Source organism: Balaenoptera musculus, chromosome 3, assembly GCF_009873245.2.
Source record: "Balaenoptera musculus isolate JJ_BM4_2016_0621 chromosome 3, mBalMus1.pri.v3, whole genome shotgun sequence".
NCBI classification, from domain to species: Eukaryota; Metazoa; Chordata; class Mammalia; order Artiodactyla; family Balaenopteridae; genus Balaenoptera; species Balaenoptera musculus.
Genome location: NC_045787.1, coordinates 169,131,138 through 169,155,999, shown reverse-complemented (window position 1 = coordinate 169,155,999; position 24,862 = coordinate 169,131,138). Strand labels below are relative to the sequence as shown.

The following is a 24,862-nucleotide window of genomic DNA, read 5'->3' as shown; positions in this document are numbered from 1 at the left end:
TGACCTGCGTGTACTCCTGCCAGGTCCCAAGCCTGGTGCAGGTGGGTGGGGAGGGTGCAGGGAGCAGGTGCAGCACCCACGTGCCTTTATGGAGAACGAATGACGCTGGTGGGAAGCAAACCCAAGGAGGCAGTGCAGGGGCAGGATGTGCTCACCTGTAGAGAGATGCCGGGAGGTTCACTTCCAGGGTCCCCCGGGGGACGTAGGGCCGGGCAGCCTCCTGCCTCAGGGTCTGCATGTCTGCCTCTGCGTGCCCAGGGGCTCCTGCCTCCAAGGCCTGCGGGGCCATTGTTGACAGCAACAAAGGCGGCCCGGTGTCCTGGCAACAGCTGGGTCTGCTGGCCACAATCCAGGCCACTGCCTCTCCCCCAGCTGAGGGGCCGAGCCGGGAGAGCAGAGGCTGGAGGAGGCGGGCGCTCATCTGGGTAGGGCCGGCCTGGGGCTCAGCCCTCCCACCTCTTCTCTGCCCCCCAACACCGCCGTATGGGGGCCTCCAAACCCAACGAAGCTTCTGAATTTCCTTTCCACAATCTCAGCCCTACCCTTCCAGGTGCTCAGGCCAGCAGCCCTGCAGCCCCCAGGTCCTCCCTTCTCACTCCACCCCCGTCCAGTCCTTCATCTGTTTCCAAAATACATCTAGCGCGAGAATCTGCACACACGTGTTCACAGCGGCACAACCCACAACAGCCAAAGAGCGGAAGCAACCCAAATGCCCACCAACCGCACAACAGAAACCCAAAACAGGGTCCCTCCACACACTGGAATGTTAGCCATGAAAAGGGGTGACGCGCCGACACGACCTTGAGAACACGAAGCTCAGTGAGAGAAGCCAGACACAAAAGTGTCTGATTCCATTGATGGGAAACATCCAGAACAGGCAAATCCACAGACACAGAGGGTGGATTCGTGGTTGTCGGGCTGGGAGGAGGATGGGAGTGACTGATAATGGGGATGGGGCTTCTTTTGGGGGTGATGGAATGTTCTGGAATTAGATGGTGGTGGCCAGCACAACATAGTAAATATACTAAAAACCACAGGATTGTACACCTTAAAATGTTACACACATTTTACTACATGTTAAAAAATTCACAAGAAATCCAGAACCTGCCTGCCTTTCATCATTTCCAGCTGCTTGTGGCCGCAGTCCTGTCATTGCCTGCCCGGGCAGGGCGTCCTCCCTGGTCTCTGCGCCCCTGCCCACCTGTTTCCAGGTCTCCACACCGAGAGGGGAAGGGTCTCCCTTCCCCTCTCTGCCCACAGCCCTCCAGGGTCCCACCCTCCCTCCTGGGGTAAAAGTCCAACTCCTCCCCAAGGCCCTGCAGGACCTGCCCCGTCCCCTCCCTGCCCTCTCCTCCTCCCTCTCGCTCCAGACGCAGGGGCCTCCTGGCTGTTCCTCCAGCTCACCAGGCACAGTCCTGCCCCAGGGCCTTTGCACGGGTCCACAGCGTGGAGCACCAGCTCTGCCCGGGTGTGTCCGTGCCCCCATCAGGCCCTTGCTGACACGTCAGCCCTGGGCTCAAGCTGCCCTCTCCCAAGGCCCACGCCACCCTTCACACCGTGACGGCCACATGCACTTACACTCTGTCGTCCACTCCCTGACACACAGAAGCTCCTCAAGGGCAGGTCTGGGCTCTGGCCTCCCTCGTCCCCGGCTGCCCGGGATGGGGGTCTTCCCCGGGCTTGGGCGGAGGGCCTGGGGGGGGTGCGCCGCCACTTGTGGGCAGCTGCTGACTGCAGGGGGCCTCACCGCCCTTCCTTCTCAAGGCCCCTGGGGCCCCCGGGCCCGCAGGCCCACCCAGTGTCACAACCCCTCTGGTCCAGGCTGCTTTCCTCCCTGGGGCCTCCTGCCCCCCTCTTCTCCGCTCCTTCCTGGAAGCCGCTGTGTCTTCCCTGCCTCACCCTTGGCTGTCGCTGTCACTAATTCCCTTCCCCCGCCAGTCCAGGAGCAATGGAAACAAATCCTGCCGCACCACACCTGGCCCTCCCCACGCACAGGGCGCTGGGCCGGCAGTGTCCCCGCTGGCCCCGGAAGCCCATCTGTCAGGCAGAGGTGCCGCCCCCTCTACCCCGGGCCAGGCCTCGCTATGTGCTCAGACCACCACCCCCGGGCCCACCCTCCACTTCCCAACAGAACCAGCCTGGCTGCGAGGACTGGCCTGGATCACGGGGCCATGAATTCAGGGACCCCGGCGCCCCCTGCTGACCGCCTCTGAGTGGCCCCCGCAGCCTCTCCCCCAGAGCCAGCCACTCCCCACCGGTTCGTGACATTCAGGCCGCTCTGGGGTCCCGGTGTGTGCAGACTCCAGACGGATCGAGAGACAGGCAGCCCCAGCTGGGCACGACCCACATGGTTTAATGACGGTGACGCTGCATTCCAGGAGGAGCGAGGTTCACCTGCGCCAGGCGCCTGCACCCAGCCCTGCCATGGCGCAGGCCGTCGTTTCGTGCCCGTCTGCGCTCCCAGGCTCGGGGCCTACAAGCAGAGCCAGGGCAGGGTGCGGTAGACACAGGACTGCTCTCTTATTAAAGAAAAAACAACAAAACTCAAACAAACAAAAATAAGATCTGGACCCATCGGAATACACACATCTATGTACACTGCCCCTGCTCGTCCCCGCCCGTCCCCAGCAAGCAGCCGGGATGGGCCGGGAGGCGGGGCCCACCCTTCCCCAAGTTCATGCAGGCTCGGCCGCCTGCCCCTCTGAAGGAGAAGACCTTAAGAGCTGTGACCTCTGTCTCCCCCAGGGGTAGGGGTGGGCCACTGCCCTCCCCCAGCAAGCCTTAACGTTCTGGGGACTGATTTACAAAAACACAGAAACAAATCCAAAGGAAAGTCACAGATACACAGATACACATGCACACGTGTGGCTGGCTGAGCGGAGCACAGGGCTCTCACAACCGGAGGAGCAGGGGCTCCGGCAGAGCCGGGGTGACCGGTGGGGCTCCGCGGGGCCTCCCCTGGCCACACTGGACCCCCGCCCCGCCCAGGCCTGCTCTGCCCAGGCCACGTCCATCAGTGTCCTCCGGCCTGGGAAGGGGAGAGGGAGGGAGAGGAGGAGAGGCAGGGTGGCTGCTCAGGCCCCTGGCCACACACCAGCCCCACCTCCCTCCTCCGTCTTCCCCAGGTGCAGCCGAGAACAGGGCAGAGGAGAACGATGAGGTGGGCCCAGGGTCGGGGGAGCTCAGGAAGCTTCCGGGGGAACCCTCAGGTGCCCCCTCCCCCGGCTGAAGGCGCAGATGGACAGGACCCACTAGGGTGGCCTGGAGGGGAAGGGGCTGGGGAGGAGGGCTGGGCACCCACACGACCTGACCCGCAGGGTCAATTCTGCCCTCAGGTTACCCTGACCGGCCGCCCAGCAAGCCGCAAGAACCACAGTCGGCTGTGACCCCGTGAGCGACAAGGACAGTCGGGGCGAGCCATGATGGCGAACAGGTCCCACATCAGTCTCCCTCAGACAACAAGTCTGCCTCAAGGTGACCTCCTTTGGCGTGTGGCCTGCTCCCAACGCCGTGCCCCTGAAAGAGCCACCGGCCGGCTGCTGGGGCAGGGAGAGCAGAGGGGGCTGCAAAGAAACCTCTCGAGTGGGGACGTCGTTTCGATCCATGGGCCGACCCGAGCCGCCATCCTGCCGGGCCCTCCCCCGGCCAACCGGCCTGGTGTCCAGCTGTCTGTCCCGTAGCAGGTGTGGGCAGCAGTGAGCACGAGCTTCCGGGCAGAGCACGAAGCCCCAGCGAGGCGGTGACGGACACGGACGGAAGCAGGCGGCGTCCAGGAGGCGTCCATCCCGCTCCGAGCACAGCCGTCCGAGCCGGGGCCACCCAGGGTGGAGGCATCCGGAGGCCCCACTCCTGCTGGTGCCCGAGCCCGGCCCCGCCCCAAACACCGGCTGACAGGGTTCACAATCAGGCTTTAATAGAACCTTCAGGGTCTCTCCAGGCCCGGCTCCCGCCCCACCCTGGCTGCCTGTCTTCCTCTGGGGCCCGTGTTCGGGGGAGGGGAGGGTCCATGCACGCTGAGAGGTGGCGCTCTGCGACCAGGACGGCACGGCCACGGGTTTACCGGATCCTGGTGAAGAGGTTGAGGACGGACACGGATTCCTGCAGGGCACACAGGAGCGACGCTGAGCCCTTGGTCCGGGGACCTCCCGCAGGGGCCGGCTGCGGGGCTAGGCCGCTGGGCTGGGCGCCAGCTGCTGGGGCACCGGAAGGAAGTTCTGCCTGGAGGGACCCTGAGGCTCCGGGCCTGAGGAGGGGCCTGTGCGGGCACCTTGCGCGGCGAGTGCCCCAGGATGTGCAAGGACACCAGGTGATGCAGGAGGAGGAGAGGGGGTGTGGGGATCCCGGGGAGAGCACAGCTGACGGGGTGACGGGCTGGCTGAGCGGCGGGGACGGGGGAGGAGGCCCCAGGACAGGCTGAGGGCACACACGTGGGGGAACATCTGGCGCTGATACCGACCCACTTTACCTTTGTCGAACGGGTTTTGCTAAAGACATTCCAGAACCTCAGGGTTTCATCTCCAGCACCAGTGACTATGGCCTCTCCGTCAGGGGACATGGCCTGCGGGAGAAGAGAGACCCCCGCTGTCCTTGTGGCCTACGGGCAAAGCCGTGAGATGCCACACCCCACCACAACAAGGCACCCCCTTGTTGGCCAATGGCTTCCTGCCCCAGCAGGGGTCCCACTCTGTGCAATTGGGCAAAGGATTTGCTGGTTTAAGCACAAAACTTTTTTCTAGAAAAAACCAAAATATTGAAGAGTGAGTGGATTTGGGGAGGGGCTCCTTTCTCCAGACACGTGCAAATGGTTATTTGGTGAAACATCTAGAGATGATCTGAGCAGTTGGATGTGGGTTATTCGTGGCATCTTCTATTTTTATGTGGAAACAAATACCTGGAGGTTATAAAGGCGGGCAGAGCTGCCCCCGCTCACAGGGCGGGGGCGGGGCATTGGGGAAACAGACTCAGAGCGACGGTGCTGCACCCTGCCGCTCAGCCCCAGAGCCCGAAGCTGGGCCAGATGGAGGAACCGGGCCCGGCTGGGGAGACTCACCAGGTAGAGGACCCGGTAGGAGTGCCCGGTCAGCTTGGCCACCTGTGTCAGGGATGGGTATTTCCAGACGAGGATCTGGTTCTGCGAGTAGCCGTGCGTGCTCACCTAGGGGACAGAGAGAACGCTGTCAGAGCCTGGGGGTCCCCTCCAGTGACCCCAGGGCGCAGACCGCCCGCCCTCCGACACACCCACCGAGGCACAAGGACACCAAGGCCCGCCCGCAGGGTGCAGAGACCACAGGTGTCAGCCCTCAGCCCCACACCCTGGTCGATGACTGGCTCCAGACAGAGAAACACACTGCACATGAGAGCCCTCGGGCCTCTCCTGCGGTCACTGGGCACACGCACCAGGTCAGCTTCTGCCAGACCTGGACGGCCGGGGCCTGGCCTCCTGCGCCCCGCACTCACCAGCTCATTGGCGTGCTTGGACCAGGCGAGGTTGCACACCTGGGAGCCGGTGTCGATGCACTGCAGCGGCTGCCCCGTGAGCGTGTTCCAGAAGCGGATGCAGCGGTCGGCTGTGCCGCCGCCGGATGCCAGCAGCCCGTGCTGGTGCGGGGACCAGGCGATGGCCTTCACGGCCGCCAGGTGCTCTGTGTACTGCTGCACGGGGCTCAGGCTTGAGTGGTTCCAGACCAGCAGCTGCGGGGATGGGGCCGTGAGGCCCAGGCAGCTCGTCCCCCAAGGGAAGGCAGGGCCCATCCTGGCCTCCTTCGGGGTGCACCCCTGTCACCCATCACCCCTGCTCCACGGCAGGGGGGCCGGCGGGGAGGGAGGGAGGGCAGGGGCTGGGCCTACCTTGTTGTCGTTGCCCCCTGAGGCGAGCAGCTGGTGGTCCGTGGACCACTTGAGCCCACACACCTCCTGCCGGTGGCCCTGCAGCCGCCGCTCTGACTGCAAGGGCGGCGTGCGGATGTCCCTCTGCAGGATCATGCGGTCCCGGCTCCCGGACGAGAGCTGGTCGGCGTTCCAGGCCAGCGCCCCTGCGGCCGTGCAGAGGGTGGGATGACGACGCGACCCGGCCCCTCGGGACCCACCCATCCCCGGGCCCCGAGCGGCTCCTCACCAACGCGCGCTGTGTGGCCTTCCAGCATGGACAGCTTCTTCCCTGCGGCCGCATCCCAGATCTGCACGAAGCCCTTGTGTGTGCCGACGGCCACCAGGTTCCCCTAGGACGACGACGTGGGCGAGAGCGGGCATCAGGCCCCTGTGTGGGGACCCCTTGCTCGGGCGGCTGGGGAGCTCCCCTCACCTCCCCGCAGCAGACCCTTGGGCCCACTTCTTTCAAGGTCTCTAACGCACGCCCCTTCAGACACCCCTCCTAGGAACTTTCTGGGCAGATGGTAGTACAGAGAGCGGGACTGTTAAAATCCATGCAACGTGCCCCAAGATCCGCATGCTTCAACGTGTGGAGCGAGCCTGCCCCAGAGTCTCTGTCACTCCAATCATCTCTACCAGGCTGGGGACAGCTGGGGGCACAGGTGTCACTGGGGCTTGGACAAGTGACCACAAGGCCAGATTCTGGCTCCTCTGGGTCTCCAAGGCCCCCAACACTGTGGAGGGCCCCTCCAGTGAGGTCCGGTCGACCTTCCTTGGGCCAACCCTGCCCAGTGGGGTGATGGGGCTAGTGTACTGACCCTCTCAGACCAGCCCACGGAGGTCACCGAGTCCCCTTCCACGGAGAGGTCACAGAGCCGGGTCACCTGGCGGAAGGGGGAGCAGTTGGTGCCCACTGCTCCTTCAAGGCCCAGACTGTCCACTCATCCATCTGTTTGTTCACCCATTCATTCATTCATTCACACCTCAGGCCCGGGGGCGCTAGCGTCAGTGCTGGGAGCCAGCAGAAGGCGGCTGGGGGGCTCGGGAAGCCACAGGCCGGGAGGGGACACACCCAAGCACAGGGATGCTGACGGCACAGAGCCTGGAGGGATGTGGGCATCACGCCCGGGGCGGGGCGGGGGGGGGAGTCCCTGCAGCGGGTGTCGGCCACAGGCTGCCGGGTCGGGGGTCGGGTATGTGTGTGTGTGTGTGTGAGTGCGGGTGCGCCGGCCTCCCTGTGCTGGCTTCGCTCGCCTTCTCTGAACCCACTTGCATCTGGTTTTGTCCCTCAAACACCCCACCTGCAGGGTCTTTGTGCCCTGCAGACCCTGAGCCCATGTGTGTCCAGCAGCCACTCCGAGACATTTACTGCTGGGCGGGGGACACTGCACTCAGTCGGGCCCAGACACCGCGCCTCTTCTGCTGGCACGGGCGGAGGCTGGAGCTCGGGCCGGGGAGCAAGGACTCCTGACTCTCGGAAGCCAGCCCAGGGCAGGGACGGGCGTGGGCCTCCGCTCACCCCTGCTGACCGACCCCAGGAGAGTCTGCACACTGAGGAGACAGACCTGGGAGGAGCGGGTGGCCGGGAGCTGCCCCAGGCTCTGGAGGCCCCCGGCAACACTCCCACCCTTCACACAGGCCCCGGCCCGGCTCGGCTGCCGCCCCGCAGCCCGCGTGCGTGCGCACAGGCTCAGCGGCGCGCACCTGGCTGGTGCAGGCGCTCCACAGGTACACGCAGGTCCCCAGCCCCACGCTGAGCACGTTGAGGGATGACCAGTCCACCAGGTTCAGGTAGAAGTCGTCCTGCAGCTCGGGCGCGTCCAGGACCTTGAAGGGGATCTTGGAGATCTTACGGGTGGGTTTCCGTGGTGACCGTAGTAACTTCTGACTGCAGAGAGAGACCGAGGCAGAGATTTGGCAACAACTGCACAGAACTGCAGAGACGCCATCTCCTCCCGGTGGCGCTGGGAGGCTGCGTCATTTCCCGCTTGTCCCGACTCTGTCACTGTGTGATCCCAAACCCGTGGGTGACCCCACGGCCACCGACCCCTCCACCACTGGATGTTCAGCCGCCCTGAGCTCCGACAGCCCCACCTTCCCCTCTGCCCAGCACCTCCTGCAGGACCCCTCCTGGGCTCCCAGCACCTGGTCTGGGCCTGCAGCAAGTCCCCAATGAGGGGGGTCCTCTGGGCCACCCCGTACCCCGTACACAGCTCTAGAACTGATGGCAGCTCCCGGGCCCTGCCCGGCTGCCCCCCAGCCCCACCCCTGGCCAGTGCAGGTCTGGACTCACCTCTTGTTGCTGACGGGGGACAGGGAGTAGGGAGACACGTCATTGCCATCGTCGGGGCTGGAGCGCTTGGCGCTGAGGGAATACTGGGGGCAGGGGACACCCGCTGAGTGGATGCTGGTGGCGTGTGCCCGAGTCCAGGGGGCGCCGAAACTGGGAGGGGCTCTGACCAGAGATGCGCATCCCGGGCAAACCAAGCCTCGCACCCAAGGCGTCCTCCTGCAGGGCTGCTGGCATCAGCCTGTCTCTCCAGCCCCCGTGCAGCCACCAGCCCCTCAGCCCAGAGTCTCCTGAGGGACCCAAGCCAGGCCTTCTGGCGCTGCCCCGGGGCCCAAACAGGGAGGTGGGCTGCGGGGCGGCTCAGGCTGAGGCCCCGCCCCTCCGCCCTGCAGGCGGCACCGGTCCCAGGTCCCTCCAACCCACAGGCCGCGCAGGAGGGCGACAGGCCTGGTGCGAGGCACGGGGTTAAGCGGTCCCCCGTGCCTCTGGGGTTCCAGCCCCCCGGGCAGGGCTGAGATGGGAGGAGACGCCCGCGGAGGCTGAGACCGGAGGCCGGGGCAGCCAGCGGGGCTCACCGTGAAGAGGCCCTTCCTCTCAGGCGTGGAGGGCTGCAGCCTGCGGTCCTCCGTCTGCGGGTCCTGCACCTTCTCGATGCCGGCACCGAGCAGTTCGTTCTTCAGCAGAGCCGAGTAGGCCAGGCCGTCTGTGGGCACCAAGCTCCGTGAGGCCGGGCTGGGGGGGGTGGGGCGGAGGGGGCCGGGGGCGGGGGGGGCTGAGTCCCGACCTTTGCCGTTGTCCGAGGTGGCGTCCTTGGCTTTCCGGTTTTGGCTGGGAGATTTCTCATTTTCCTGTGGGACAGGGAGGGGAAGGAGGTAGGGCTGAGTGGGAAGGGCCCGGCCCGTGCCCCAAGGCTGCGCCGTCAGGGTCCCTCTCCCGAGCCCCCTCACGTTGATCCTGTGGAAATTCACGCTCCAGTTGGCGCCGGCTCTGGAGGGGATGAAGCGGTCCCCGTGCTTGCTGGGGGAGGACACGGGGGAGTTGGCGGGTGTCAGGGTTCGCCGCATCTCTGCAACCTGGAAAGACGGCAGGGCGGGCTGGGTGCCTCAGAGCCCCCAGAGCGCCCCAAGGCCAGCCTCTCCTCCCCGACTGAGGCCCCGCCCACTGTGCCTCCTCGCCCTTGGCCTCTGGCCACTGAACGAGGGTTTGATCTTGGTAGTGACCCACGTGCTGGAACCTGCTAGAGGCACCACGTCTGGAGCTCAGTTCGTCCGTCTGGCTCTGTGGGTGGGAAGAGGCCGGGGAGCGAAAGCCCGACCATGGACACCGCCAGGTGCTGAGATCCATTTCTCAGCAGTCACCAAAGGACGGGAACGTTGACAGCACAGAACAAAGAGCATCTGTCCCCCGACACTGAGAGCCTGTCGTCCTGCCAGCCCCATTCCCCGCACACAAGGCTATTCCCCCATCAGACCATGACCCAACCCCAGAACCAGACAGTGGGAATGTCCCTCTTTCTACAAGGGATCTGCTGTAGGTTGAACTGTGTCCCCCAAAAGGATATGCTGAAGTCCCGAACCCTGATACTTGCGATGTGACCTTAATTAGAAATAGGGGTTTTGCACGTATCATCAAGTTGAGACGAGGTCATATTGGAGCAGGGTGGCCCTAAATCTAAGGCCTGGTGTTCTCAGAAGAGACAGAGACACCGGTACACAGAGGAAGGGGGGACGTGAAGATGAGGCAGAGACTGGAGAGTGGGTCTGTAAGCCTCGGACTGCCGGCAACACCAGAATCTGGAAGAGGCAGGAAGGACCCCACCCTGGACGGCCCAGCGTGGAGCTGAGAGCGCTGAGAACCGGCAGGCGCAGCCTGCAACGTGTCGGGAGCCCAGGACAGAGAAACACAACACGGCGGAGGGGGTGGCGATGCAGTAAAGAGCAAAACAGGGCCCTCCCGTGCCACCATCGCTCCTCTGCCCTGGCTGCCCACGAGGATGAGGGGTCTGTGGCCCCGGCAGTGGAGGGCAGCGCAGGGAGGTGCTGGGGGATCTCACACCTGGCGTGGCTGTGCCGCCGCGGGGGAGGACGTGTCTGTCACCCGTCGGCACCTCTGTTCTCCGAGGGCCAAAGCCCAGCAGCTGCCTGCCCCCCCCGCGCCCCCCAAGTCTCCCTGGCGCTGGCGGGGCAGCCCTGGGCACTCACGCACGGCATCGTATTCTCGTTCTGGATGACGATCTGCCGGAGCAGGCGCCGCTCGTAGTCCTGGTCCATGGCGGCCGTCAGCCTGGGCGGGGAGGGCGCGAGAGGTCAGTGCCGGCGTGCAGCGGTCCCCACCGCCGCCTGGCGAGCACAGGGCACTCCTCGGGGACGGCCGAGTCCCCTGCCAGGTGGGGGCCCTTCCCTCCCAGGAGCCCAGCGGGACGTGACGGGGACAAACGGGGCTCCTCTCTGGTTGTTCTGCAGGAACCTTCCACGGGGCCCGCACGCCTTTGTCCTGGTTCTGGCCGGTCGCCCACTTACCGCAGGCCCCCCCATCCCACACAGGCACCCATCTCGTCGCCTTCCTGCTTCAGACGCTCTAGGCCGTGAGCCGCCCCCGGGACCTCGTCCTCGCCCCTTAGCTCCTCAGGCCCCGTGAGGGAGGCGGGGCGGCCCGTCAGTCGCCTGTCTGTCCCTTCGCGGGGGTCCGCGGAGCGGACCGGGCGCCAGGCCTGCCGGGGCGGGGGACGGCGGCCTCCCGCGGACACGCCCCCGCCCAGCTCCCACCAGCTCCCCGATCGCCTGGGGAGGCCTCTGAGGAAGAGGAGCGCGAGTGCCGCAGCGAGGGGATGCCGAGGGGCATTCCAGAGAGGGAAGAGCAGGCCTGAGGCCGGAGGGCTGTGCGCCTGCCAGGACAGGGCGGAGGCCAGCGGACGCCTCAGAGGGCAGGGTACCCTTCCCGGGGGACGGCAGGCCAGAGCCCAGGGATGCCTGAGGCTCCGGGGGGGGGGGGGGGCGGCGCCGAGGGGGCCCCCGAGCACAGCCTCCCACCCCCGCGGCCTCGCGCCATAACGGTCACCCTACGCTTCCGGCTGCAGCCCGAGGGCTGGACGGGGCAGTGCTGGCTAGTTCCGGCCCCCGGGCCTCCAGGCCGGCGCCGCTCTGACAACAGACCAAGTATCAAGCATTCGAAAAGTGAAGGCTGGCCAGAAATTAAGTTTACGAATACAAATTCCTAGGTGTAGTACCCTGGGGAAGTCCACACTTGCCTTTAAAAAAAATTATGGTAAAATATACGTAACATAAAATTCACCATCTTCACCATTTTTAGGTGCACGGTTCAGCGGCATTCAGTCCATTCACGTTGTCGGGCAACCACCCCCACCATCCACCTCTAGAACTTCCTCGTCTTCCCAAACCGAAACCCTGTCCCCATGAAACATTCCCTCCCCATCCCCTTGCCCCTGTTAGCTCAAGAAATCAAATACACACAGCCACGTGACCCAGCAACTCCACTTTGAGATATACAGCCCGGAGAAAGGAAACAGACCCACACAGAAGCTAATGTTCAAATGCTCTTACCAGTACTATTTACAAAAGCTAAGAGGAGAAACAACCCAAGTGTCACCCACAGTGAACGGATAGACAAGGCATGCTCCATCCCCACCCTGGAATATTCCTCAGCCTTAAAAAGGAAGGAGATTCTGACACCTGCTACACCATGGATGAACCTTGAGGACATCATGCTCAGTGAAATAAGCCAGACACAAAAGGCCACATACTGTGTGATTCCACTCATGAGAGGTCCCAGAGCTGTCAAGTCCGTACAGACAGAAAGTAAACCAGGGCTTCCCTGGTGGCGCAGTGGTTGAGAATCTGCCTGCCAATGCAGGGGACACGGGTTCGAGCCCTGGTCTGGGAAGATCCCACATGCCGCGGAGCAACTGGGCCCGTGAGCCACAACTACTGAGCCTGCGTGTCTGGAGCCTGTGCTCCACAACAAGAGAGGCCGCGATGGTGAGAGGCCTGCGCACCGCGATGAAGAGTGGACCCGCTCGCCGCAACTAGAGAAAGCCCTCGCACAGAAACGAAGACCCAACACAACCAAAAATAAATAAATTAAAAAAAAAAAAAAAAAAAGAAAGTAAACCAGAGAGAACGTTTGCCCTTAAAAAAAAAAAAAAAGACACCTGAGGAAAGTCCAGCGCTCGCGTCTCTGTGTGACCAGGAGACTACGAGACACTCAGGCCAATCTGCTGAAGTGCCACTTTCATGCCCCCAAACGGCCTCTCCGAGCTCCTGGGCCTAACCCTGGGCTGAAGCACCGGCATGAGCCGGTCAGGTCCTTGTCCCTCGCCGGGATTATGTGATGCACAGGGCTGCCTTGGTGTGGCTTCGGCCCAAAGCCAGATGCTCGGCCGAAGCGGAGCCAGTCGGGTTAGAGCCCACGGGACAGTAACGCAGCCACTGGTCACCTCAGCGTGCCTATCTTACGCCGTGTTCCCTCCACGTGGCCCCGTGAACTGGATGCCTGCACCCCCTTGCAAAGATGAGGCTGTCGAAGCTGGGCAAGGGGTCAGGTGGGGGAAGAGACAGGGCTCCTGCCTGGACGCCCACCCGCCCCCGTGCCCATGGCCCTCCCTCCACTCAGCCTGGGGCCCTTCTGAGCCCGTGCTGGCCCAGAGCCACCCATGCCCTGTCATCGACAGACAGCGGGCTTCCTGCTTCGGTGAGAAGCAGGGTTGCAACACCTCCGCAGCCCCCCCCCATTTCAGGTAAACCTTTGGGAGCAGGCACCCCCTTGTTGGCCAACGGCTTCCTGCCCCAGCAGGCGTCCCTAGACACATTTTGTCCATTCTGGCCCCAGAACATAGTCTCTGAAATGACAGACGGCTGTCTCCGTCTCTGGCCTTGCCCTCCCCCTCCCCACGCGCCCACCCAGAGCCCCCCGCAAGCCCTCACCACACCCGACGGCTCCTGGGCAGCAGGGCCATAGCGGGACACAAAGGCGCCCATCTGAGCATCTGGCCTGGGGGGAGACACCCATTCAGGGGACCGTTTCCCAAGGGTGGACCCGGCCGTCTCGCTGACCACAGTGCCAGGCCAAGTGCAAGCCAGAACCAAGCCCCAGCAGGACGGGCGTCTACGGCGACTGAGGGGCCCGTGAACGGGCTTCGAGTGGGGCCGGACACCAGGAAGAGCCGTCACGGCCCTGTTCTAGCGGCTCCAGAGTTGGGCCAGTTGGCTGTCCCTGCTCTGCAGACACGGAAATGAGGCTCAGAGAGCCTGGCTAACTTCCTGGCCCGACGTGTGTGGTCAACCGCGGCGGCCCTGACCAGGGCCTCGTGTGCCGCCCGCCGGGCAGTGAGCCCTCGGGAGAGCAGGTGCAGGCGCCCTCGGCCGTGCGCTCGGCGGCACCACCTCCAGGGCCCCCACTGCTGGGCTACAGCTCGGGGCCGGCGGGGCCCAGGGGAACGAGGGGCCTCATCATCAGCCCTCTAAGCCTCTCGGTCCACATGAGCTCATCTCCGACGGAAACCACGGCCCCTCCATTCACAGACCAAAGCCACCGTGCCAATGCCCCCAGCGGCTCCCTGCGTGGTCAGACGGCAGGGCCCAGACAACAGCTTGGACGCCGCCCGCACGCCAGAACCTAAGCAGAGCGCAAAGCACCGCGGTCATCTCGGAGCACACGCAGCGGGAGACTGGTTTCCTGGGATGCGCAAAGAAGCTGCTCCTAAGACGCCAAGTGGCCTTGCGCCGGGGGTGCGCTGAATCCGAGTCCAGCGAGTACGCCCAGAGTGGCGCGCCCCACCCCATCTGCCGGCGACATCCCAACGGGACACTCTGCAGAAGCCCGTGCAGCTGGCGGACGTCTCACTGCTGACAGATGTGTGTGTTGAGGGTCAGAGAGGTTCCTAGTCCCCAACCTCTGGGTATGTTCCCTTATATAGCAGAACAGGCTTTGCAGATGGGGTTAAGGCCCCCTGGGATGGGGATGTCCCGGGGGGCCCAGTGGAGGCAGAGGGTCAGAGGCAGAGAGAGACGGGAGATGCTGCACTGCTGGATACGATAGAGATACGAGGATAGAGGACGGGGCCGCGAGCCAGGGAGGCGGCGCCTCTAGAAGCTAGAAAAGGCGGGAACAGATGCTTCCCTGGAGCCTCTGGAAGGACTAGCACTGCCCAGGCCTGGATTTTAGCCCCGTGAGGCCCGAGCCAGTCTCCTGACTTCCAGGACTGTGTGAAGAAATTTCTGTTGTTTTAAGCCACGGAGTTTGTAGTAATTTGTTACAACTGCAGGACACACACACACTAGGGGCAGGCGGAGGAAGGTAGAGCACCGAGACCACCTTTGCTGATCTTTAGGGGGAGGTGGCTGTCGAGAGGGTGTCCTCAACGGGGGCCCTCAGAGGCCTGCTCTCTGCCCCAGCCCGTGCGGCTCACGCGTGTCGGAGAGTCTTCATTCACCCCGCCAATCCCATGTTTTCTGAGCAGCCCCAGGCCTGGGGCAGGTGCTGGGCTGGAGCAGGCAGTGAGGACACAGCCCCACCGTGCTGAGCTCCCTGCCGAGCGGGGCGGTGAGCCAGAGACAAGTCACCAGGGGAAGAGCAGCCATGCCGGTGGCAGCGCGCCCCAGCGGCCAGCTGTCTACGGAGGGGCAAGGCGGACGCGAGGTCCAGATTGGGCAGTGGGTGAGTGTGTGGGGCCGTCAGATGCCAGCATCCAGCCCAGGATGGTGTCTCCGAGACCCGACCCCTCGCAGAGGGACTCGCGGAGGCACGGGCACGGGTGCAGGGGCTCCAGGACTAACGCCTTCTCAAGCTCTGCCCTTGTAGATGCAGATGACGCGCCCCACCATGGACGCTGCCCTCTTCTCTAAAGTGACAAGCCGGCGCCCTCAGGGGCACCCGCCCCGCACACCCAGGCTGTCTCGATGAGGAGGTAGACGCCAAGGGCCTCAACCAAGATCTCTGGAGGAGAGCGGTAACTCGCAGCATTGGTCGGCCGCAGTCACACCCAAACCACATGATGCTGGCGACAAAACCGGGCTGAGCCCCCACTCCAGCCCATTCTCAGAGCCGAGGGCCTGCGCCTCCGCCAGGCTGCAAGCGGCCTAGAGAGTGGAGGTGGCATCCGAGAGAGTCCTCGGTCCCAGGACCTCGGGGACGCCCGCCCACCTCCTCTAAGACTGCTGCTTGCCGCACTGCAGAAGACCAGAAGAGCCCGAAGCCCTGAGAGAAAAGGCTGATAGATTCACGTGTGGAGAAATGAGAAGTGTCTGCAAGCAAACACACCACAAACACAGTTTTCTAAAAAAAGAACGACATAACAGGGAAAAGTACCTGCCACCCTCAGGACAGACCAAAGCGGCAGAGGATACAAACGGTTCCCGGAAAAAGAGGCTCGGCTGCACGCGCGGCCAGAGGGCTGCGAACCCAGCCCAGAGCCCGCTCCCCCCATCCCCGCGCAACTCCACGATCAGATGACGCACCCTCGCACCCACGCTTGGCAGGAGCCGGAATTTGGCAACTGCTTTCAGAATCTAAAAACGCACATCCTCTCTGACTTCTAAGAATTTACCCTTAGAAACTCTGGCGCGTGTGGGCAAAAGCCTGTGTACGGAGACTTCTCCGCAGGCTGCTTAGGAAAGCAGGGGACGAGAGACGTCTACAGACCAGACGTCCACCTGCAGGGTGTGGCCCATCTCCCCACAGGAGGCACTGCAGTAAAAGGGGGGCGGGTCTCTGGGACCCAGTGCACGTGACAACATGCTGTGTAGAACAAGCCATTTCTGGAAGGTTTGGGAAGGTCGGCTGGGGAAGAGGAACTAGAGGACGGGGTCAGGGGAGGAAGGAAGCCCTGGTCCCCCTGCCTTGTCACTCTGTGCTTCTTGGATTCTGCATCATGGGAACTTGCCGGCCATTCAAAGAAACGAGCAGCCGGGGAGAGCGGGGACCATGCATGCCCCGGCTCGAGACCAGAAGAGTTTGGGCAGCAGGGGCATGGCTGGCTGTGCAGGGGAACGCTCTGCCACCTTTGCTGTGTATCTGCAAAGTTTCCTAGTAAAAGGCAGAGACAGAGTAGTGACTTTTCTGTTGAAAAGAAGTTCCGAGCACAGAGGATCTGCAAGGCGGCTGAGAAAGGCTCCCCCAGGCTGCAGGGGGTTTAGAGCTGCCTCGGGAGACAGAGCGGGGTTAGGAAGCGACGAGAGCCTGCTCAGAGGGGCCAGAACCCTGGCCCTAGAGACGCTCTGCCCAGGAGCCGGCACCTGCAGGCTGGTGTCCGTGGTCTGTGAGGTGGGCTGGGGTCCTCAGTCGCTGGCTGCCAGGGCCCCCTCTGCAGGGCACTGTCACTGGGAGGCTCGCCCACCCGCCAAGCCAGCCCTGAAGGTGCGTCTCCTCTTTACCCCTCGTGGCCCCCAGAATGAAGAGCCAGGCGGCCCACACCTTCTCTCATTGCTTCAGACTAGCCTTCAGTCTCCAAGCCTCAGCCTAGTCCTCTGGGAAATGGGCATGATCCTGGTCACTTGAAGGGACAGGATGAGGTCCCTACAAGGCTAGGAGTAGGGCCTGCACGTGTCACAGACCGCCTGACCCCTCAGGGCTGCCCTCCTGTGCGCTCCCCACGTTCAACCCCGGCCCCGGTCCTCTCCGAGAGTGAGGCTGACTCATGCTGGATGAAGAGGTCCCAGTGACAGAGCAGGGCCCTTGCTTTCAAGCCAGCTGCTCAACAGCTGGCTGCCCCTCCTGAGGAGGCCTTCCCTGCGGCTCCTCGATACCCCTGACCTTGCTCGGCCCTACAGCGTGCCAGGGTTCCAGGCACCAGGTACTCAGCAGGATGGTTCACTGTCAGTACAACCCAGGGGTCCTCACCAGGGTGGTTCTGCCCCCAGGGGACACTGGGCCAGGTCTGGGGACGTCTGTGGTTGTCATGACTGTGGGTGCCCGGGACGCTACTCTACATCCCAGCGCCTGGGATGCGCCCCACCCCCGCCCCCGGAGAATGACCCGACCCCCGTGTCCGCAGTGCTGGGGGGAGGGCCCTGTAGGGCCAGGCCAGGGAGGCTCCCTGGTGAGTGAGATGATGGGGCACGGGCTGGCCCTGGGGTTAGCAAGGACCAAGGGGCCTGAAGATAAGCCAGTGCCCCAGCCCTGTGAGCCCTCCTTCCCGCTGGAGCCAGAGGTGGCTGGGGTCCCACGTGAGAAACAATACCAAGAGCAAGCTTTCACCTCAAGTCACTAACAGCCCCCAGGTGCGGGCAGGAGCCGGCCCTCCCTCCCCCAGCCCACAGAGGAGGAAAGGTCAGACAGGGGCATGTGGGGCGGACCCATGACAGCGCAGCCCCTCTGACTGTCACTGTCAAGGCCTCCCCGGGGGGCGTGCGGTGCAGAGGGCAGCACGAGGGCAGCATCCTGGGCACACCCTCCACTAGTTCACGCCAGGCCCAGCCAGCACGGCTTCCAGAAGTGCTCAAACTGCAAGTCCCTCAAGGCTGTGCTTATCTTTAAAACCGGTCCTGCAGTTCTCCTGCTGTGAGCCTCGGAGGCCAAGGAGATACCGTGTGACGTGGTTCGTGACTCAGTACTCGAGGCTGAGCACGGTCTGCGTGTGGCATGTGGCCGCCTGCCTGCCTGCCTGCCCGTGGCACCGCTGACATCTGGGCCGTCCTGGGCACTGCGGGGTGTGGAGCAGCCTCCCTGGCCCCCACCTGCTCGACGTCAGGGGAGACTCCCTCCGAGTTGTGTGGGTCAGAGATGTCCCCATACGTAGCCCAGTGTCCCCTGGGGGGGGCGGGGTGCAGGATCACCCCGAGTGAGGGTAACTGAGGCCTCTGGGGGGGCTGGCCACACCAGCTCCCCACACGGGGCACAGGGAAGGGAGGGGAAGAAAGCATGCCAGCAGGAGCCTGGGGACACCGCCCTGCCAGGTCCAATGTGGGCACTGCGTCCCCGGCGAACGGGGCACTGCCCTGGCCCTGTGGGGAGACCGTCAGAACACAGGTGAGGACAGTGAGAGCGGTGACATGAAGGCCACCTGTGCCTCTCCAGCAGCCAGCACAGCGCCAGGCAGTCCAGGCGCTTGACTCAACTCGGTCCCCAGGTGCCATCCTATCTCCATTCCACAAAACCGGGGCTCGGGCGGCTGGGGGGCGGTCCAGCTCCATCCCGCCCGCCCCCACCTGCCCACGGCTGCTCGGGCTCCGCAGTGAGAGGCTCCCCAGGCCAGCACCAGCAGGCCAGCCGTCTAAAGCTCCAAGGCCCACTCAGGACGGGTCATCACGGCCACGTGTGCCTCGTCGCCGGCCTGCTCCAGCAGGAGCCATCCAATTAGGGATCACGGTGACAAACGGCTGGGGCTCCCTGAAAACCGTCATCTCGGGGCACAGACTTTCAACGGGCAACGGGCCCAACACCTCGGGGAAGCGCCCTCCTTCCCGGAAGCGTGCAGGCGGAAGAACCTGGAGACCGGGGCTGGCTCTGGTGCCCGTCCCCGGCTTCCTGACTACCAGCCCCCGAGAAAGGCGGGGGGCTGGTCGTCTTCTTCCAGCCGGTCTCTGAGGGGTTGGGGGAGAAGTCCCACATGAGAGACCCAACCAGAAAATGGGGGTCGCCTACTCTTCCGCTCCAGTCAGAGTCTGGCTCTGCCTCTTCTTCCTGGGCCCAGGCAGGCAGGCCGGCCTGGCGGCCCCCTCCCCACACGATCGTCAACCAGTCCCAGCAGGGTGGATGAGAAAGGGCGGGCTGCAGACAGGGACAGACCTGCTCTGAGTCCTGGCTTCACCCCTCCCTGGCTGCATGGCTCTGGGCAAGCAACTTCCCCTCTCTGAACCTCAGTCTCTTCAGCTCAAAGATGGGGGTAATGGGATAACACCGCACATGTTGCGGTGACCTGGGCGCAGCTTCCGTGAAGCAGCAGGTAGAGGGCCTGACCCAAAGGAGACGCTAGGAAATGGGGGCTGGTCTCACGGGCTCAGTGACAGGCGCACAACAGATCCCAGACGCCCCTGCTTCCTGCTCCACCGCGCGGTGATGTGGGCTGTGCGGCACGGGAGGTATCCTGGTGGCCACAGCTGTGGGCCAGGTGACCAGGCAGGGCCCCATCTTCTCCCACGCTGCCCCCGAAGGTGAAAAGGACTGGTCTCCCCTTGGAGGAGGGAGGACCGTCCTGAGGACGTGGGAGGAGCAGGGTTGTGGGCTGTGGTTGTACAAGGCTAGGACCTGGGCTCCTGTGAAGGGAGTGGTCTCCCCCTGCAGGGGGAACACAACGATCTAGCGGCCCCTTATGTCTAAGGACAGCAAAGGACAAGGCTGGGAACGGCCAGAGTCAGAAAGGACCGTGCCCGGCACTGGACGGGGGACAGCGCACCTTCCCGAGTGGCCGAAGGGAATCACTAGGAGAGGGAGGCCTGGTGGCGGAGCCCTGAGGAGCATCTTCCTTTTGTTCGTTTGCTCATTCATTCATTCATTCAGCTGAGGCTACTGCCCTTCTGTGTGCAGGCAGGTGCAGGAGCTGCAAAGCAGGGAGCCAGAGTTACGTCCCACCCCCGGGCTCACAGCCTCAAGGAGAGGAGAATCCCGTCAACACCTCTTTTCTCCGTGACAACACCCCCAAGAGCACACTGCTGGCAGCAGGGCACCTCCACCCCATGTGAGATTGCTGCTCGAAACCTCAGAAATGATGCCTGAAGCGCAGTTTCTCATCCCCCCACCTCTCAGCACACGAAGCACCCACTCCCGTCTGACTTGGTGAAACGTTCAGACCGTAAGGGCGTCTGGGTCTGCAGCAACCCAGAGGATGCAAACCCCACGCAAAGGAAGAACAACTTGGGGGCCACACAACTGTGATTTATGTCGGAAGCCTGACTCTCAAGGCTGGATGTCCCATCAGGACCCCAGAGCCCTTACACATCTCTGCATCCGCGTGCACACCTGCAGGGACAGGGATCTCACCCCCTCACAGGCAGCCTTGAGCAACAGAAAGTGCTTCCTCAATCTGTCTCACCGCAGTTCCCACCCATGGGTCCTGGGGGGCGGTGGCAGAAGGAAAAGCCTAGTGTGTTTTGGGCAGCCCTGGCACTGCTGACACTCAGGCGGGGTCCTGCTCTGCGGCGGGCCGTCCTGGGCACTGTGGGGGGTTGAGCAGCTTCCCTGGCCCCGCCCCCTGGATGTCCCACCCCCAGGTTTGACAACCGCCTAAACCAGTGGAGACCCTCTGGTTTAGGGAACTCCTTAGGGGGACTAGTTGCTTCCCCCCCCCCCGGTTTGAAAGACTAGCACTGACCTCTCAGCTGCTCAGCCCTTCTGTAAGTGCAGAGAGACAGACAGACAGACAGACATGCCCCAACCCCCATCTTTCCCTCCCCCCACCATCCTTCCACCCCTCCACCCAGCGGCCCCTCCTCACTGTGAGACCCAGTGCAAATACAGCCTGACCCCCTTCCTGCAGTGGCTGTCATGCCTGGCAGGGATGAGACCCTCCCTGATGGTCACAATGCAATGGTTCCTGGGCCCATTCTGATCTGGGGAAGGGCATGGGGGGTCTGGAAAGAATGGTTTGGGGAGGCTGGGGTGTAAGGAGCACACTGGGGGCAGGAAGAGGGAAAGGTGACAAGGCCAGAATGGCAGTCTCCTGGGCTGTGCCCTAGGGCGGCTGGTGGCAGGGAGGTGGGGAAGGGACGGGTGGAGGGGCTTGATGAGATGCGCGTTTGCAGGCCGGCGGTGGTGCACTGGGCAGAGCGGCAGGGAGCAGGGAGACGGGGCCTGCTTTCCCAGGTGAGAACGCAGATGGTCCTGAAAAGATGGGGGGACGGAAAGGAGGGGCCCAGGTGAGGCTGGGGGAAGTAGGGGAGGGGGGCGGGCAGGTCTGTGGAAAGAGCAACCTTTTCTGGACGCACCGCAGGACACCCAGGAGAGGATCGACTGGCTGCTGGCCGCGTGGGCCTGCAGTCAGGAGCCAGCTCTGGGCATCAGCAGCAAATGAGGACGGGAAGCTAAGGGCGAGGGGCAGGCCACCAAGGAGCGCATGCAGAGGCATCTGAGTCCCGATTAAACAGGAGGGCCGCCCCCCAAGAAACCGTGCCCGGCTGTTCCTGGCAGCTCTATTCGCAATACGCAGAAGGGGTCAACGGCCCAAGGGCCCCCCAGCTGGTGGACAGACAAACACAATATGGCCCATCCATACGACGGAATACTATCCAGCCACAAAAAAGGGAGGACACGCTGCAATGTGAACAAACCTTAAAGATGTGATGCTCAGTGAGAAAAGCCAAATATGAAAGGCCACATACTGTGTGATTCCATTTATATGAAACGCCCAGAACAGGCAAAGCCAGACAGAGTGGTTAGTGGTTGCCAGGGGCTGGGAAGGGGATGGGGAGTGACTGCTGATGGAGACGCTCTAAACTAGATGGCGGCGATGGCTGCACAACCTTGTAAATACACTGAAAACCTCCCAACTGTACAATTTAAATGAGTGAAGTGTGGAATACAACAATTACATCTGAGGAAAGCTGTTACCAACAAAAATAAATAAGATGATAAAAGGAGGGCGAGTGAAGGACGAAGGGGGAGGCACAGGAAGTCAGGCGAGTGGGTTCCACGTTCCACTTTTTTTTACGACTCGCAGTAGTCAGATGACTAAAGGAAGCAAGGCCGGGAAGGTGCACAGCACGTTCTCTCCTTCCATTCACACCTGAGGACGCTGAGGCAGGAGACAGCAGTCACTCGCCAAGAACACAGGACGTGGCGGTCAGGCGGCCAACGTCCCGTCGAGACTGTCAGTGCCATGTTCGGGGGGCTCCGGTTGCGCGCCTGTCCCCTGACTTAAACACTCCCTGCCTGCACCGGGCAGGCTCCGAAGCGGCCAAAGCCTGGGGGAGGCCAGTGCGGGGTGGGCAGGGCCGTGATCAGTGGAGCCGACGAGCAAGAAGCCACTGGGGCCTGTGAGGGAGCAGAAGTCGGACCACAGGGAGCTCCTGGGGCGGAAGAGGGGGAGCCAAACACTCCCTTCCCGGCTCTGCAGGCCACCGGCTCCCGGTGCCAACCCCCAGGGCCGGCCAGGACCCCCGCACCCACTCAAGCCAGCATTCTACAGCCCCAGCCTCACCGGGCCCTGTGCAGGATCTGGGGATGGAGTCCCTGTACTCACAGGCCTCCTGGTCAGGACTCTAGTCCAAGGTCTCTCCCCCTCGGCACTGTGGACATTCAGGGCCAGATCATCCTCTGTGGGGGACCGTCCTGGGCGCTGCGGGGTGCGGAGCAGCACCCCTGGCCCCCACCCCCTCGATGTCACGAGCAGCCCAATCATGACAACCACAGATGTCCCCAGACATCACCAGTGTCCCCAGTTGAGAGCCTCTGCTCTAGAAGAGAAGGATTACAAGAGTGCTGCAAGTTGGCTGCTTTCTTAAAGACCAAGTCCCTTGATGCTACCCGGAAGTCCCCAGGATCGACCCTCCAGACTGAATGACTTTGGATCCTCATCCGTCTCAGTAACACTGAGCGAAAGGTCCCACAACCAACCCCACTCTGGGCCTCCCCAAACTCAGAAGTCCTGGGTATACAAAACCTGCCCCAGTCAGAGGCCCCCAAAACTACGAATGGCAGGAGACAGAGGACCTGGTGTGAAAATCGATGCAGACCTGCTTTTGAAGACTCATCAGGCTCCGAGGTCCTCCTTGCCCAGCCCCAGACAGATAGCAACAGCCAGGGCACAGATTCTGAGCTCGTCCTGGGAAATGGTCACGGTGGCACGCTGGCCAGCACAGTCACGTGAGATGTGGCCCCCAGCCACAGCAAAGCAACTGTCCTCTGAACCAAGAGCTGTCCAAGGACCAGAGCCCCGGCGTTTGGAGGGGGAGTAGCCTGCATCCTTAACACAACGCTCTTGGAGCAATCCAACCTCACTCGCTATGCAAAGCCCCGCTGGGCAGCCAGCGCACCTGCTTCCACTCTCAGGTTCAGAAGAAAAGCCGGCTCAGCGTGGCCGAAACAGAAGGGGCCCTCGACATCAACAGTCACGACGGCCCACGAGACACTCTGCCCATAAATGGGCCAGGGGGACAACGTGTACCCACTCTGAGGACTGCACGCTGCCTCCTCCCACCCAGGATCTCATCAGCTTCCAAGAGTGCAAATCCCGTCCGTCCCCACCTCCAGGAGGGACCAACCAACCTTCTTCATTTCAAAGGCATTCCCACCTGGCCCCGATCTGGAAGGTGGATCTGGCAGGCGCTGGCTGCATGAGGTCTGGGTGGACGGTTTTTCTTTAGGTAAACTGTCCTTGTTCCAAGTATGCTAAGAAGTGGCGGGGACCGGGTGCGGGGGGCGAGGAGAGTGGGCTGCAGCCTCACCAGCTAGAGGCATGAGGTCATCGCTTAGCGGACTGGGGGTGGGGGGATCTAGTTCCCAGTCTGAGAGGCACCTTGAACCAAGGGATGACTTGAGGGGAAAGAGAACAGGGAAAAACCAAACGGGTTTAGGCTGGACAGCTGCACAACAGTGGGACTCAGGCTTTGAATTGGGGGCAGGTCTGGACAGTGCAGGACCAATGGGAGGTGGGGGTCAGTTTTTAGCAGGGGAAAACGGCTGTGATGGCGTGACTGTGCCACACTTGCGGGATCCGGGGTGGCCGGGCTGGTGCTTGTTGGAAGACCCAGAATGGTCCCTTTTTGGAGGGCAGTTGGGCACCACCAGGCGGTGTCACATTTTGGGGAGGTCAGTGGCGAGATGGGAGCGCTGGATTCTGGGTGGGTCATGCCCAGAATGGGTCAAGCCGTAAGGGTGCGGGGAGCAGAAACCAGACGGGCTGGGAGCCAGTGGGGCACTTATGTATTCAAAACTCGTCGCCTAACTGCTTCCGTGTGCCAGGAGCAGAGAGGGGCGCGGTGAGCACAATGGGGAGCCCATTCGGGCAGGGTCTCCGCACCTCAGCCTGGCTGTTCCAGGGTCCACGAGCCTCAGATTGTATTTTATCCGGGCGGGGGGCGGGGGCTGGTCCGAGCCTGGGGGAGTTGTGACAGATCGGGGCGGGGTTGGGGGGGGGCAGTTTCAATTTGGGCAGGCCCCAGCTGGATGGTGTGAACTTGGGAGACCCGGGGTTGACAGGCCAATGATGAAGAGCACAAATTAGGGCGTGGGCCTGCCGTTCTGGGGGACGGAGTGGGGAGTCCCCCGGTTTGGGGCGGGGAGCGGTCAGAGCTCAACCTGCTAATTACAAAAGGATAGGGACGCTGACCGCGCGGGGAGGTGGCGGGCCGCAGGTGTCTCGGCTTGCGGAGGTCACGCAGGACCTGCTCTAGGCGGAGGCTCGGACGTGGGGGTTAGGACGGGAGATGGGATGCTGAGGTCACCCGGGCCTAGCTCGGCTTGCGGGGCGGCGCGCCGGCGTCCGGCCGGCTCCCGAGGGGTGGGGGGGGGCCTGAGCTTGGGGGCGGCGGGCCGGGCCGCCAGCTCGGTTTCGGGGGCAGGGCAGGCCCACGCCGCTGCCAAGCCCGCCCGACTCGGGGGTCGCGCTCGGGTCCAGGGGGCGGGTCCCCAGACCTCGGCCGCCTCACCTGGCTCGCTCCCGTCGCCCGCTGGCTCCGCCGGCCCCGCCTCTCCCGGCGCCACGCCGCGCCCGCCTCCGCTGAGCGCAGCTACGCCGCGTCCGGCCGCGGCAGCCGCTGACGGAATCCCGGGCTCCCCGCTCCTTAATATGGCGTCGGTCGCGGCTCCGCGCCCTCC

The 24,862-nt window shown here is 63.5% G+C and overlaps 3 protein-coding genes across 11 annotated transcripts in view; 1 reads left to right on the top strand and 2 right to left on the bottom strand.

Annotated features, from left to right (window-relative positions):
- C3H19orf71 (chromosome 3 C19orf71 homolog) overlaps positions 1-3,336 on the bottom strand; it is a 6,177-nt gene extending 2,841 nt beyond the window's left edge. For all 3 annotated transcript variants that reach the window (XM_036845826.1, XM_036845829.1, XM_036845828.1), the window contains exon 1: positions 156-3,336. In XM_036845826.1, coding sequence (XP_036701721.1) covers positions 156-421 — 266 coding nt within the window. In that variant the 5' untranslated portion in view covers positions 422-3,336. The remainder of the gene's footprint in view (positions 1-155) is intronic.
- MFSD12 (major facilitator superfamily domain containing 12) overlaps positions 1-6,774 on the top strand; it is a 19,670-nt gene extending 12,896 nt beyond the window's left edge. For 3 of the 4 annotated variants that reach the window (XR_005019202.1, XM_036845821.1, XM_036845818.1), the window contains one exon: positions 3,336-3,744. Coding sequence is in view for 2 of the 4 variants with exons in the window: in XM_036845818.1 (XP_036701713.1) it covers positions 3,336-3,394 (59 nt within the window). In the remaining 2 variants the exon portion in view is untranslated. Of the gene's footprint in view, positions 1-3,335; positions 3,745-6,762 lie in introns of those variants that run through there. The other variant, XR_005019201.1, reaches the window with a different exon arrangement.
- On the bottom strand, positions 3,897-24,862 carry FZR1 (fizzy and cell division cycle 20 related 1). Of its 4 annotated transcripts, none has more exons than XM_036845822.1 (14): positions 24,694-24,862; positions 10,360-10,441; positions 9,106-9,231; positions 8,943-9,006; positions 8,734-8,861; positions 8,162-8,244; positions 7,573-7,756; positions 6,687-6,752; positions 6,116-6,218; positions 5,848-6,032; positions 5,458-5,691; positions 5,051-5,155; positions 4,457-4,558; positions 3,897-4,098 (listed from the first exon to the last, which is right to left on the bottom strand). In XM_036845822.1, the coding sequence occupies exons 2-14, from the start codon at positions 10,426-10,428 to the stop codon at positions 4,057-4,059; spliced, it is 1,491 nt and encodes a 496-aa protein (XP_036701717.1). In that variant the 5' UTR covers positions 10,429-10,441; positions 24,694-24,862; the 3' UTR covers positions 3,897-4,056. The 4 variants fall into 4 exon arrangements, with proteins under 4 accessions (XP_036701717.1, XP_036701718.1, XP_036701720.1 ...); XM_036845823.1 differs by having other exon boundaries at positions 4,466-4,558; XM_036845825.1 differs by having other exon boundaries at positions 10,364-10,441.